The 15460-nt window shown below is 46.1% G+C and overlaps 1 protein-coding gene across 1 annotated transcript in view; it reads right to left on the bottom strand.

Annotated features, from left to right (window-relative positions):
- EDEM1 (ER degradation enhancer, mannosidase alpha-like 1) overlaps window positions 1-13831 on the bottom strand; it is a gene marked incomplete at its 5' end in the record, with an annotated part of 22193 nt that extends 8362 nt beyond the window's left edge. Inside the window, 9 exons of the mRNA XM_010844132.1 lie at window positions 626-722; window positions 1592-1665; window positions 3663-3833; window positions 4296-4416; window positions 6455-6629; window positions 7706-7889; window positions 8918-9089; window positions 10287-10390; window positions 13739-13831. Of these exons, the coding sequence (XP_010842434.1) occupies window positions 626-722; window positions 1592-1665; window positions 3663-3833; window positions 4296-4416; window positions 6455-6629; window positions 7706-7889; window positions 8918-9089; window positions 10287-10390; window positions 13739-13831 (1191 nt within the window). The remainder of the gene's footprint in view (window positions 1-625; window positions 723-1591; window positions 1666-3662; window positions 3834-4295; window positions 4417-6454; window positions 6630-7705; window positions 7890-8917; window positions 9090-10286; window positions 10391-13738) is intronic.
- Between the last annotated feature and the right edge of the window lie 1629 nt (window positions 13832-15460).

The raw sequence follows: 15460 nt of genomic DNA, 5'->3' as shown, positions 1-15460 counted from the left end.
CGTTCCAACCCCCAGGCTCACAAGGGTCCTCTAAGAACTGCCGTCTGCACTCCACACGCTGTGCGACGCTAGGGGTGTGGTGTGTGTGTGTGTGTGTGTGTGTGTGTGTGTGTGTGGTGGTGTGTGTGTGTGTGTGTGTGTGTGTGTGTGTGTGTGTGTCCTGGGCAGTAGTGTGTGTGTGTGTGTGTGTGTGCAGTAGTGTGTGTGTGTAGTGTGTGTGTGTGTGTGTGTGTGTGTGTCCTGGGCAGTACTTCCTCCATGAGGCCAGGAACCACAGAGGACACATCAACGTGCTTTTGTTCTGACAGGGTGGCACCCCTGAGCCAGCGAGATGCCCAGCACGGAGCAGTGCCTGCTCATGTATGTTAGATGGAGGCAAAAGGCATGCTTGCTTGCTGTATAGCACAGGAATATGCTCTGTGATGACCTACAAGGGTGGGATGGGGGTGGGGAGGTGGGAGATTCCAGAGGGAGGGGACATATGTATACTTATGGCTGATTCATGCTGTTGTACAACAGAAACCAACACAATTCTGTAAGGCAATTGTCCTCCCATTAAAAAAAAAAAGGCATGCTTGCTTTCAGCAGAATGAAACACTCTGGGTCAATCTCACAGCACACGTACCAGATACAGGTATTTACAGGTCTCGCTGAGGAAGAAGCTCTCCATCCGGTCCTCCTTGGACTTGTCGATGACATGATGCAGCGTAGCGTAGCCACACCTACGAAACAGTCGTCTGGTCAGTCCCACAGTGCCCCTCCCACCTGCTCATTCACTTAAGAGGCAGAAGCAATCTATTAACAGAATAACCAAATGATCAAACGCCACCGGGGAAAATGAAACAGGGTGGGTTTAAAAGCTACCTTTTTTTTAGCCTCAACTGACTGTCTGCAAATTCATTAAAAAGTGGTCTGGCAGCCAAATCATTAGGTGAATGGTGGGGAAAGGGGTACGAAGGTGGTGGAGAGTGTTTGCCAAAAGTGTGACAAGACACCAAGAAAAATGACTGGCAACAAATTCTAAAGGACTGATTTACATTTCATGTCCCAGTACTTGTAGACTGACTTCTCATTCGGATGGTTTAAAACAGTATTTTGTAAGAAAATATTTATTTTACAGGTTTATTTATTACTAGGTTAAGAAAAGCAGGTCACAAAATTTAGTTTTTATACATATATACACACATTACAGACATATATAAATGTATAAAAAAGAGTGTAAGACTCTATACTTAAATGCTAATGGTAGTTATCTCTGCACATGGAGATCACAGTGATAATATTCTACCTCTATATTTTCTACACTCCCTAAACTTTTTAGCATATGTATTATTTGTATAACAGGGAAATAAGTTACTTAAAAAGAGTCCATAGAGTCTGCTAGAACTCTACAGGAATAAAGGTGAAAAAAAATTTTTTAATTCACACTATAACAGGCAGGTTCTACTATACAAGAAGTAAGGAATCTCCCTGCAAAATTAACATTAAGGGTCTGTTCTAAAGAGTAAAACACCAAATAGAATATTATCACCCCAGAACAACTCAGAATAAAAGTGGTCAACAGGAAAAGGAAGGAACTTAGGAAACTAACTTGACTTTTGTGTACTTTTCCAGACTCTGCAGAATGTCCATTCCTACATGGAGGTAGAAGGGATTCTTGGTTGCCTAGAGAGAACATGAGAGAAGGTGATCCAGGGGGCCTGGGAGACACGCCACCCATACACACTGTGCTGCCTGCGGGGCTTTCCCAAGGAGGCACGGCCACTTTATCCTGCAGGGTCTCGAACGTTAAAAGGACTAAGGTATACGGTGAATTCTGGTCAAAGTGCACCTCCAACCTGCTTAACTTGAATGTCGGGCTGGGGATGGCAAGAAGGCCTGCTTCCAGGGCAGATCAACCCCCTGCCTTTGGCTTTCCTGATCCCCCATCATGACAGTCCTGCGTCTAAGGACAAATCCAGTTTCTGTGTTGTCTGAGAACTCTTCAGAAACCTCAACCGCGAGCACAGAAAACAGGACTTTGCCTCCATTCCACACACAGCGCTGGGAAGAACTGCCTGGGGACAAGATTTCTGAAACATCTGCAGGAGCCTCCACACTCTCTGTCCTCTAATCACCCCCAGGACGCAGACCCGGGGCTGCTGCCTCTTCTGTCACAGGCTCATAGATGGTTTTGTGAGGGGAAGAAAAATTCTCTGGGAGGACTAGACTTTCCTCCCAAAACAAGTTTAAAAGTTGGGGATAATCTACAATCCATTCCCAGTGCCAAGCCCGCAGGAGCAGCAGAAGCAAACAACCACAAAGTCACTGTCTCTGGATTAGGAGAGTGCAGGGAGAGGCCTCAGAGGGCAAGGCGGTAAAGCCGAAGATTTCTTTGGCTTCTAAGAAAATAGGCAATGTGAAGAAGAAGCTGCAAGAGGAAAGAAACAGTGACAGAAGCCAAGAGCCTAAACCCAAGGGCAACAGACCTCAGCTTAAGGGGAGGCCACAGACGGTGCCCAAGAGTCACCCTTGGAGCGTGAGTGGCCTGACTCCGCCCTGAGTCCAGGGAGGCAGAGTCACAGGCTGGCTCCTCCTCTGACAGGTTACAACTCACAAGGTCTCTCTACCCCCGTGAGGTCAATTACCAGCTGCACAGGATTTCTGCCTCTTTTAGAAGCAAATGGCAAGGATTCGGTGTTTTTAAAAAAAAAAAATTATTGAATAAATCTAAACTACAACACTGGGAATTCTTCAGTGGTCCAGTGGTTAAGAATCCTCCTTCCAATGCAGGGGACATGGGTCTGATCCTGGGTCAGGGAACTAAGATCCCACATGCCATGGGGTAACTAAGTCCATGTGCCAAAAGCACTGAGGCTGTACACTCTGGAGTCGAAGCCCACGCACCACAAGGAAGACCCAGTGCAGTCAAAATGAAAAAATAAAAATAAACTACAGCACTAATCCTGCTAGCAGAGCTCGTAAGATCTCCTTGCAAGGGCCTGCTCACTACACACGTCATTATACGGCTGCTGAACACACGGAGGGCCAGCTTCTCAGAAAGTGAGCAGCTCTGGTGCTATATTTGCGAATGGCTGACAGCTCTCAGTGTGTATATATGCATGGCGTGCACAGAGTTATAAATATCTGCCTTAAACTGTGGGGGAGAAGATTCTTCACAGTTAAAGTGACATTTCCTCTGGCATTCAAGTAATTTCACAAAAGAAAAAGACTGTTTTTTTTTAAAGGATTAAACAAAAAATAGGTATTCAGATGAATCCCAGGTGATTCCCTTTCCAGTTAAGGAACAGACTTCGTTCGTCTGAATAATTTACACAGCCCAGGGTTCCACAGTACATGAGGACAGAAATGCGTTCCCCAGGGAGAGTTCTTTGGTCCAATATATTTGGAAAACAGTGAGTACCAAATGTGCCTCTTGATTGTTTTAAGGGTGGGAGAAACAAGTCCTGGAGTGAAGATAGGAGCCAGCTTTGCAGAATGTGGGTCACATGCGTACGTGACCGCAGACGCCTTCTCTGTCCTGTGGAACCACAGCTGACGCTGCGCGCTCACCAGGCTCTGGGCGGGCAGTCACCCCAACGGTCACTGTGAAGTAACTTGGTTCTCCACCTGTCGGCAAGCACTCCCTGTGAACCAACTGCTCCAGGCCTTCCCAGCAGTACCTGGTAGAGGAGATACGTGGACTCCACCAGCTCGGGCCTCAGCGGATAGAAGAGCACGTCGGGGGCCTGCAGCTGCCAGTTGTACCTCTCGGGGAGGGCCCCGTAGCGCTTCCAGATGGCGTAGTAGAAGGCGTGCAGGCAGATGGCGTCTTCCACGTCTCCTATCAGAACCTGTGGGAAAGACGCAGGGCCCCAGGCTAGGATGGGGTTCTCACAGTGGCAGGACATGACACATGGGCCCTGGGCTCCCCCTCCACCCACTGGCTATCTGATCCGCAAACATAGCTGGAGACAAACCCAACCCAAAAGCTGCCTGTGGGACAGACGCCACCCCCCATCTGGCCATCAGTGCCACATTCCCGAGGACTGCAGAGGACAAGAGGCTAACTCCTCATGAGCAAAGCATTGACAACTGAGAGATGGACCATCCAGAAATTTTACACCCTTTACTTTTCAGACATGGCTTTGCGCTGATTCAGTGCGGAGTAATTTTCAAAGAGAACAATGGACACATACTGTGCCATGAACTGCCCAAATCTGAAGGAGCCAGAGAACATTCTGGAACCATACAAAGAAAAGAGGGGGCAGAACACTTTCCAATGACTTCACTAAGCAAACGGAATTGTGAAATACCTGCAGTCCAGGGAAGAAGGCCTGCAGAGAGTCGATCCACGTGTTCATGAGCTGCCCGCTGAACATGTTCACGTTGACGTAGAGGGGCGGGTCCCCTTCTCCCTCGTTACAGGCTTCCCGACTGAGGAGCCAAGCAGAATGGTCAGAGAGAAGGAAGAGACACAGCTCTAGCCCTGTTCCTCCATCAGCCCCCAGCAGCTTCACTTCAGTGGAATCAACATCAACCTTTGCTCCCAACACAGTCTTTAAACCTTTGGAGACAGACCGCCTCTCCCTGTCAATACAGTACTCTAGCACGATATGACACCTACTGTAAGACAAAAGTTCCGAACTTGGCCATCGTAACACATTGACTTGTCAATGCACTTTGCAGAAATCACTTTGACATGCAGGTTTGAGTAATATTTCCATGTAATTTGGTATATTTTCCAGCCAATGCAAAAGCATTTCCGTACAAGGCTTCCCTCATAGCTCAGTTGGTAAATGCCTACAATGCAGGAGACCCCTGTTCGATTCCTCGGGCATGAAGATCCACTGGAGAAGGGATTAGGCTACCCACTCCAGTATTCTTGGGCTTCCCTTGTGGCTCAGCTGCTAAAGAATCTGCCTACAATGTGGGAGACTGGGTTGGGAAGATCCCCTGGAGAAGGGAAAGGCTATCCATTCCAGTATTCTGGCCTGGAGAATTCCATGGATTGTATAGTCCATGGGGATGCAAAGTTGGACACGACTGAGCAACTTTCACTTTCAATTTGGTATGTACAGTGAGTCAGTCTTGACCTGAGTGGGGAAGCCTAGTTCTTTCTGCAGAAGAGTCTCGTCTCTAATAGAATCCTACACCACAGGGCCTGGGCCTGGAGGAGCACATCAGAGCCAAGGAGCTCAGGGATTACCACTCGATTTAGTAAATGCAGGGGCTTTAAAAAATAAAAAGGACTGAACTCTGGCCAAACAGCCTTTTACCTAAACATAGCACTTGCCTGTTCATACAACAGCTAGGGTGGAAATGTGTCCAAGAAAATCCTACCAAGCAGGCAACTCAGTAGCTGTCACTTGCTCTGGCCACTTAATAGACGCCAAGTGCACAGGGGAAGACCCAGGAACAGAGAGGAGGCACAGGGTAGAAGCTGCTGCAGCTTCAAATGGCACTTCTCTACCATCCTCAATGCACAACCGACAAGCAGCAAACAGTACTGTTTTTACCAAATACGCCATTTTGCTGTATAATAAAAACTAATGCAACACTGTAAACCAACTATACTCCAATAAAAATTAATTTAAAAAATAAAATAAAAAATAATTACTAAGAAAACAAACACAGAAGGGAAAAAAAATGTGATAATTGTCCTTCCTCTCATCAAGTATAAAGACTGAACCTAACTTCTCTGGAAAGTGAACCAAAACAACTGTGCCACAAGGCAGCTCTATGTGCAGTTAAAGCCTGAGAAACCGGGGACGTGTCACTCCTTGTGGCAGCCACTCCCCAAGTACCCCCAGCGACCCCTGCCTCTGGGCTGTCACAAGCCACTCCCCAAGTAGCCCCCAGCGACCCCTGCCTCTGGGCTGTCACAAGCCACTCCCCAAGTAGCCCCCAGCGACCCCTGCCTCTGGGCCCTCACACCTTTGTGCTGTCCCTCACACACTGCATCAGCCTTGGTCTGTGTGACCAACAGTCCAGCAGAAGTTCTGGTTGTCATTCCCAGATTAGGACGTGAAAGCACAGGGCGGTTTCTGGAGGGTCTCTTTCTGTCTCTCTCAGACCACTCATTCTGGGGCAGCCAGCTGCCACGAGCTGCCTATGGAGAGGTCCATGTGGCAAGGAACTGAGACCTCCGGCCACAGCCAGGGAGCAACCGAAGCTTGGGAGGGAGCCCTCCAGCCTGGCCCAAGCCATGACATGGCTGCAACTTGTGGGCGACCTCGTGAGAATTGGCGAGAGAACATTCGCTGTTTAAGCCACTAGGCTTCGGGGTAATTTGTCACACAGCCGTAAAGAGCCAATACACCGCTTCATCCCCAGATGACCAGCTAACAACTAGGAGGCAGTAAAACGAGGCCCGAGACCAGAGCCTGCGAATTGCGTGCAGAAGAACATGAATACCTCACGACACATTCTGCTTGCTCAACGGAACAAGGAGACAGGCGGTGAGGAGACATACCCTCTCCTTAAGTAGTTCTGAATACTCTGATATGCAGCATTAAACATTTCTAGGTCTTCTTTTTCTCCAAAGAGAATGTAAGATTTCAAGAGGTATTCATAGAAGGAGTCCAGTCCGGCACCCAAGCCACTCTGCTTGCCAACCCAGTGGCCCGTCTGAATGTTCACAACATTGCCTGTGAAAATAAGTGGAGCTCGTCAGGACCCAGGGCCGAGGGGCAGGAGGCCTCCTACTTCAGCCCCATGGCCCCTCAGTACCTTCATCCCGCACAGGGAAGAGGCGGCAAGGGTACAAGGCCTCTTGCGTGATCTGACAAATGGAAGGAAGACTGAAAATATCTATATTAGAATTTAAAAGTGCTGTATACAAAAGTTTCATGTGACAGGCTGCAAGGGCTTATGGAAAATTTTAAAGTTGACAGTTTGGGGTGACACTGGGTGAAAAATGGGGAGACTATTTTATTTTTCCTATTGTTAAATACAACGAATTTGTGAGAAACTAAGGAATAATCGAAAATCACTTTTAAACGGCAGTACTTTTGCAATGACACTCTAGGCTCCAGGACCCCCAATCCAGTTCCCTCCCAGTGACAAGAAAATATTTCTCAAAATAAGACAGTTATAAGAGGCAACAACCTATTTTAAGATAACATCTTGAGCTAGTAAAATACTAATAATTATTGAAGATAAATAATGAGTACATAGGGGCTCATTATTCATGAACCTTTCTCTTACTTCAATAGGAAACTGAATTTTTCAGTATGTTTGAAATAATTTTTTAATAATGTCTTGACCAAAATTCTGGAGGAAAAAAAGAAAAATCTAATACTGGTTTAATCTGACTTTCAACCTACTATCATACGGCGAGATTTCTGTAAAGGAGAAAGTCACTCTACCAGTTAGCTCTAAATTCCTATATTTGGAACCTCATACTGAAACAACATCATTTGCCTCTGAGGCAGCTCTTTTTATAGCATTCCCATTAACAATTATTTTCAAGTGGAATATGCCAAGGGATTCAAATCGGAAGGGAGCCCTCAGATAGGAAAAGCATGATTCCATGCCATCAAACCTTCCAGCCTCCCTCTAAGAAAAGTCACACGGAGAAACACTGAGGGCCCCCCTCTCTGAGTTGTCAATTTCAGGTTCCACGGTACAAGGAAAAAGGAGTGGAGAGGAGGGAGGGCCCCAGAGAAGAGGAAAGGAAAGGGGGTGATGCTCTCGGCACCAAGACCCGACAGGGTCCCCGCACCTAACAATCCCGTGTCGCTGCTCCGCAAGCTCCAAAGGGCTTTCACGGCTCGCCTGGCCACCCACTCAAACGTGGAATCCCCCAGCAGTCGGCTTAGAATCCCAAATTCCACCAGGAGGGAACCAGCACCGGCCGTGCACGTCTCATTATTGCTGTCGGGAGGAACGCCTGTCTTTAGATTCACCTGGGGATAGGAAGAGACAAAGGATTTGTGGCAACAGTCAAGGAACTCACGTGGCTAGGAGGCCAAGTCACAGCGACCACACTCCACTAAGGAACCAAGCTTCCTGCAGGCTGAGTCAGCCCCTGCCTCCTGCTCTATGTCCGAGACAAACATGGGAACGAGTTTAAGACACACAAACAAGATGATACGAACACCAGAGCCCTGTGTTATTCGTAAGAGCCAGTCTTGGAGGAATCACAATAACGCTATTCACTAATACGCCTCTTTTCAGCAGATTTCCAGGTTCTCTTCATGGTTATGCAGCACCAGGCTTTGGTATGGGGGACAAAGGCAAGCTGTGGAATCATGCAGAAATTTTAAGTGAGCTGCTATGAAGCCAGTCCTGCTCAGCAAACGTGAACAAATCTCAGGCTGGGAGAGAAAGGGCACCTAGCAAGAGCGTGACAGCCTGTTCCATCATGGAGGCTCCCGAGGTCTGGCAGTTCTCCACTGGTTACCCAGAGGCTGACTCAATTCCCAGAGGAGCTCTGGGCTCAGCAAATCAGACGCCACAAAGACAGAATCTTCTTCCATATGTTGCATTTAAATCAGCAGCTAACTTGCTGTCTATACAGGCTTTATTTGAAAGATCCACGTGAAACAACATACACTGAACTCCTATGGTATACATGTGAGAGTGTCTGGGGAAATGGACCCAGGTCAGAAACGAAGACAAATTCCCCTCACTGTTTTGTTGTAGCACAGGATACAAATCCCACCTGTAAAAGGGGTTAAGAAGACTGACTGAGCAGAGGAACGTAACTTTCTTAAGAAGAAGGATAAGTCAGATATGTCCTATGCCTAGCACACGATAGGTGTTCAGTAAATGCTGAATGAGTTAAAACCGATGTGTACCATATTTAGGGCTAAATTCTCTCAAGGACATGGATTTCCTCTCCCACATCAGCCCCACTCCTTCCCGCAAATAAATTCATCAACAAAGAGTGTTCATTCAGGCAAGGGGTGAGTTATGGAAACCGTCCACCTACCCGAGGGTAGGGGATCCCAGTCTTGGTGTTTTCAAAGGCAGGGAGGAGCCTCACGGCCAGGTCGTGAGCCATGTGTAACAGCTCGTTGTCATAATCCTTAATCGTCATGTCACCAAAGGGCTGCTTGGAGTCGGTTATTATTCTGTGGGCAGAAAGAAGGCTCCCCAGAACCCTAAAGACAGGAAGAACAAAAGAATAAAAATCATGTTGGCTGTACAATCTGGTTCAGAATGACAGCAGCAGGCTCGAATCCCCTGTGGACTTAGCACTGCCTGAATCAGAGGGGCTGAACTTACTGACCCCCTGACATTCTTTCTGGCCCTTGACAGGGAACAATCAATTGCTAGCTAAGCACACTACTGAAAAGGAGAGGGCGATCTATTCATGTGAGTCTACTGAGAATAACCCCCTTCTAGTGATAACCTTGTTTGGTAATCGTCATCATCTCATCACAAGACAGCGGCCTCATCAGTCCCAGCATAAATATCACTTTTTAGTACTAATAAACTACTCTTGGTTTCTCTCACTTGGGGGAGAAAACTTAGCCAAACAAGAAAAAAGAAAAGAGCAAGATAACAAATACCAAGTAACTTTTGTAGCTCTAGCTGCCAAACAACATGAAATTCTCCAACTTCTGGTGCAGAGGCAAGGAGGGGAAGAGGAAGAGAAGAGGAGAGAATGGCCCACCGAGAGGCAGGGGCCACCAGCTTACATCCCCAGCCCTCAGGGGCCACAAGTTCATGTCCCCTCCAATGAGCAGAAGTGGACTGTGACTTTTTCAGAACTTTAAATAAATGCTACACAAATAAATGTTATGCAATGATACAATTTTCAAAGTTTCAGTGGAATAGGAAAGCTGTCACGGTCTATCAGACTAAAAAGGTGAGATATAAAACATGAGTCAATACATAAGAGGGAGAGATGGAGGAAGTTAGCGGGGGTGAGGGGGAAAGGAAGGAGAGAGAAAGACACACGGGAGCAAAGTGACCCACATGGTAAGCAGTGGTTTTCTGCAGGTGGTAGGTGAGATGAGAAACTCTGATTTCTTCAGAAATACACAGGGGTTTTCCTAGGACACAGTGAAGGAAATAAGACCAGACGTAAAGTGAAATCATGAAAAACTCTTTTAAAGGGACACCTATCTTAAATACACATTAAAGTGTCTTTCTATTCAGCCCCAAATGGAATTACTTTGAAATGGCCATTGTTTCAGTTTTGATCCATCCAAAAGAGAGGAAAAGGGGACACTGAGCCCACGAGGTCTACATGGACTCCCCAGCTGGACCCTGTGGCCATGAACCGTCACAGGGATATTCCCCTCACTCACACACACAAGAGCGGCTTTCAGTCTGTTTGACAATCCTTTTACCTTATGGTGGCCTCGAAGACCTGCACGGTGGAATCTTTGTCAAAGGAAACTGTGTTGATCACTAACTTGACTGCTTTCTGGAACTCGGATGAATTTCCCATTATCTTTAAAAAGAGGAACACAAGCCATTATGACGGCATGAAATGACACCGAGGTTACATGATCACAGGAGCTGGGCCACATCATCTGAATGTCTGTAAGTGCTGTGGTTTTGCCACTCATGGCAGCAGAAACACAAAAGCCCAGTTATCTCTTAGAATACATTCTGGGACAGATGGCAAGCCCATTTCCACCAAACTCAAGAACCGTATCTCCAGATGGCAAAACTTTGACAATAACTCCTCATAAAATCATTAGCAGCCTTCGTCACCCCTCCCCAGCCCCCCTCAGCTTCACTCTGATTATTTAGCAAGGCAAGCATTACAGTTCCTGAAGTTCCTGAAATGAGTAAAAACCAATCCCAAAATAAAAGAAACAAAAAAACAGGCTATTCCCTCTGTTCCTCAAATAATTCAACAGCTTGGGTACTTGGTTTCCAGGAGACAAAAACATCTGGGAAACTGACTCTTTGCTTGTTACCCAGATGTCTGAACACGTTGAGAAATAGTGGTATTATCTTTGGGAGGACAGCATAAGGCCAATGCCATTCAAAACCAACACAACACGCAAGTAACCAGCCCTACATCCTTTGTAAAAAATATTCTAGAATTATGATTCCTATTTTTGGGTGTGTGGATATGGTATCATTCCAAGCATCTCTCTCTTATGTGAAGTGCAAATTGAGCATAAAATTTGATAAATTAACCAGAACTGAAATGTTTTCATGCTGTTCAAAATTTTATGACCATCCTGGGACTATAATGACAACATAAGGACACATCCAAAAAAAAAGAATGAAAAAACAAATGATGTCATTCAGATACTACTTTTTCAAGTGTTTCTTATCTCCTAGTATTTATTGATCTAGTGCATCTTTTTTTCTTTTTCTCCCTCTCACTGTTATTTTGCTGTTCCATGCAGAGAAAGTACAGTTTCTTTTCTGGCTTTTAATTTGGTTTTTTAACAAGATCATGCAATCCTGCTGCAAGTTGCATCAAGTAGTCAAGGGACTGCTATTGTCTGAGTGTTTCCCAAATACACCTGTTACGGTTTGTTTAAAATGTCAGCAAAAGCAAAGGGAAACCTCAACAGAAGTAACATCTGAAAAAGAAGGTTGCAGTGTACATCAAAGACCGGATATTTCTACCGTGAAAACCACAGCAATGGGTCTGTTTCCCTACTGATGTTCACCAGCAGCCGAATCTGTTAGCAGCTGCAGATGCTGATATGAGCTCAGAGCACGTGCAAGACAGAGGAGGAAGGTTTCAGTGACATATTGTAATTTACCATTTTATAAGCTACAGAACAGAGTAATGATGCTCTGAAATCGCTCACTTAGGCTTAAGAAAAGCTGGGCTGGACAGAAGCATTACACAGGCTTCTTTACTGCAGAACTTCTCACAGCCTTGAAAAGGCTGGTGTCCACAGTGGCTTTCCAAGAGTGGGCAGACTGGGAGGATTTCTCAAGTTCATTTGGGAACAGAATTGTCCTTTGCAGAAGCACACCCTTGGAATCTGTGTTGGGAAATGTCAGATTCGTCAAAATTCATTTTCTTAACACCTATTTGTACTCCCACCATGTATCGGACACCATGAGGCGTGGACAGAGTGCAGTGATGAACAGAGGCAAGGTCTCTGTACTTCACAAGCACGGCAGAGAGATAAAAAGATACAATGGGGGACTTCCCTGGTGGTCCAGTGATTAAGAATCTGCCTTGCAATGCAGGGGATGCAAGTTCAATCCCTGGTCAGGGAACTAAGATCCCACATGTCACAGAGCAACTAAATCCACACCACAACTAAAGATCCTACATGACAAAACAAAGGTGCCACCTGCTGCAACTAAGACCCGACAAAGCCAAATAAATAAAGATATTTACAAAAAGATACAATGGGACCAAAAGAGAGGGCTCAGGGAGAAGAGGTGGCCTTTCAGAAGCTAGATATATATATATGTCTTGGGATTTTTTTTTTTTAAAGCAATACTTGTAGGCTGAGTCAGCCTCTGGTATCTTCAACGAGTTAACTCTAATTAGGGTGAACATACTAGTCTGGGCGGCTTCCCTGGTGGGTTTAGCAGTAAAGAATCTGCTTGCCAAAGCAGGAGACGCCAGGTTTGATCCCTGGGTTGGGAAGATCCCCTGGAGAAGGAAATGGCAGCCCACTTCAGTATTCTTGCCTGGAGAACCCCAAGGACAGAGGAGCCTGGCGGGCTACAGTCCATGGGGTCACAAAGAGCTGGACACAACTGAGCAGCTAAACAACAACACTAGCCTGGGCCCATTGTGATGAGTGACGGCAGATGCTGACAGGCAGCAGCCATCACTTGAGAAGGAGAAATTAAACTGAGAAGGGAAACTAAACTGCTGTGCAACTACAGCCTGGCAGCACGCAAGCCTGGACTTCCTGCAGACTGTGAGCCCAGGGGAACACACAAAGACCGCCCAAGCTCTCCCCGAGCTCTCGGAATTCTACTGCTGGCCAAGATCTAGGACAGCTGTCATGCAAACTTAGCTAGAATTACCCACTTCTAACTCCTGACAGTTTTAAACTCTTTTAAGGACAGTTAAAATGCAGGATTGGGAATCGGCTAGAGTAAACATTTTCTAACGGTAAAAGTGTGCTGAGACAATGAAGAAGAGCCAAGCGGTAGTAAAATCAGGTTTATAAGGAAATTTTTTAATATTCCGCTGGAATTACAGGGCCTTGCCATGATGCAGAGCATGTGCACAGGGCAGCCTGGTAATAAGAACTGTGCATGGGGCCGGCCCATTTTCCATGTGTGAATGTGTCCCGAGGTCTCCAGCTGAGGGAACCAATAAGGCCTGAGGAGGTAAAGGCAGTCTCCGAGTTGGCAGCCCAAGTCTGGAGTGGGCAGTGTCCACACGAAACTCAGAAAGCAAAGATCACAAGAGTGTTCACACAGAGGGTCTCTTGCAGAGGCTGGGAGCAGGGCTTGGACCTGCTCTCAGGGAATCAGGAGCTGTGGGACCTTTCAGGGGATCTTCTCCCCTGGAGATCTTGACTTTCACTTCAGAAATCTTAACTCCAGGAACTGTAAACTGGTTCCTTTAAGGAATAAAATAGTGGGAAACTGGGACAAAAATAGGTTTCCCCAAAATACTCACACTGCCTTCTCCACATTTTTAGGGGGATCACATTTCCCCTCATTTGACCTTCAGTGTTTTTCTTGCTCTCCATATTAAGCTCATTAAAATAAACAACGGCTATGAATACATTCTGAGGATCACATTTCCTGGAATTCTCATCCCTGGGGGGAAGCAACGGTATTAACTCCAAAATATCTTAATTAACTTCAAAAAAAAAAAAAAAAAATAAGGCTGAACACTTACTGCAAGGGTATCCAACGCATCAACCAGAGTAAGGGAATAATTCCCTAGCACATCATTGATGTTCAGATTTGAGCTGAAAAAGAAATGAAACAAAAATTACACAAAGGTACTTTAAAAGAGGGAGAAAAAAAGACAATAAAACTAAACACTCATCAGAAACTAAAATTGCTGGAAGCCTTTATTTATTCAGGGACTCCTGTGGATGGATCAGTTGGGCAATGGTCCTTCTGCCACACGAGGACCACACAAGCCTCTACAGTGTCACAGGAGAACAGAGATGCACACATTTATACTACGGTATAAAAAAAGAGCATGAAACAGGAAGCAAGGAGATGGAAAACAAGAGTCGTTGCTCTCTCTGAGATCCAGTTTTATCGCCATAGATGATCTCTCTGTCTAGCTTCAAAAAGTTCTGATTTCGAAATCGTTAGGAATGAAAAAGGAGAGGCCCTGTCACATGACCTGTAACTAAAACTTGAATACAGAAATCAGACACTGCGGCAGATTACACACACAAAGCAGCAAATAAATACCTCAACTACGGTCCCCATCTCACTCATCTGTCCTTTGGGCGGGGGGAATAAATTAACTGCTTTCTACATTGCTTCATTCACATCTCACCCAAAGAATCCCCCCCACCCCCACCCCACCCCCGCAGCTCCATCAATCTTGAGGAGCTTTAACAGGATGGAATTTTAACAGAAACAAAGGCAGAGCTGTGTTAATGCTTCTGCCACACACCTCCTGCCCCACAATCAACACCCATCGCCCATTCTGAAATCATCTTCAAATGCCAACTTCAAGACCGCAGCGAGGTTAACTGACAAGTTCTTTGTAACGCTAAAAAAACCACCAAGACGACAATAATATATCTGGGAAAGGTGGGGATGGAGAAAGACTGAAAGTCATCAAGTCGGTTTGACAAATTCTAGGGGGCTCAGTTATTCCCATCCCATTCCTGCAGACCCAGAAGTACTAATAACTGCAGAAGCTTGAAAAGATTTGAAACTGAGGAGAAAAATGAAAAAAGATGTACGTAAGGAGGGAAACAGGATGACTGTTTAAAGGTTATGAGTATGAAAGACCACAGTGAAAAAGCCCTAGTTTTATTTTCAGCAACTGATGCACCGGTATTATGACATCTTCCATCCAATCCCCAGACCACGTTACCTACTCCTTGGGTGTCTCTAAAGGGTCCTGTCCCACACTCCTGGGGACAGCAAGCATCTCTGTGTTCCTGATGCAGTCTCTGCTCTCTCAGAGGCCTCCTATGTGCCTTAGCTGGGGCGAAGCAGGCCCCACGTGGCGCAGGCACAAACAGCTCCAACACTTCACATCTTCTCTTACCTGAACCTTAGTTTTATGTTGCTTATGCCACTTGGTCTAGGGCAAAGAATGTATAGCAAAACTTTACCTACATTTTGTGCACCAGGCTATCTAGAAGGGGCTATCTAGGAACCAGGGCGAACCCATATCTCACAGCCATGAAGCAAGCACACTGCACAGCTGAAAAACTGCACCTGCTACAGCTAGATTCTTTCTAAACACACGTACACAATTGAACGGAGAAGGCGATGGCACCCCACTCCAGTACTCTTGCCTGGAAAATCCCATGGACAGAGGAGGCTGGTAGGCTGCAGTCCATGGGGTCGCGAAGAGTCGGACACGACTGAGCGACTTCACTTTCACTTTCGCTTTCATGCATTGGAGAAGGAAATGGCA

Source organism: Bison bison, unplaced genomic scaffold (assembly GCF_000754665.1).
Source record: "Bison bison bison isolate TAMUID 2011002044 unplaced genomic scaffold, Bison_UMD1.0 scf7180017864194, whole genome shotgun sequence".
NCBI classification, from domain to species: Eukaryota; Metazoa; Chordata; class Mammalia; order Artiodactyla; family Bovidae; genus Bison; species Bison bison.
The sequence above is the reverse complement of the archived record's forward strand: the minus strand, read 5'-3'. Positions and strand labels throughout refer to the sequence as shown.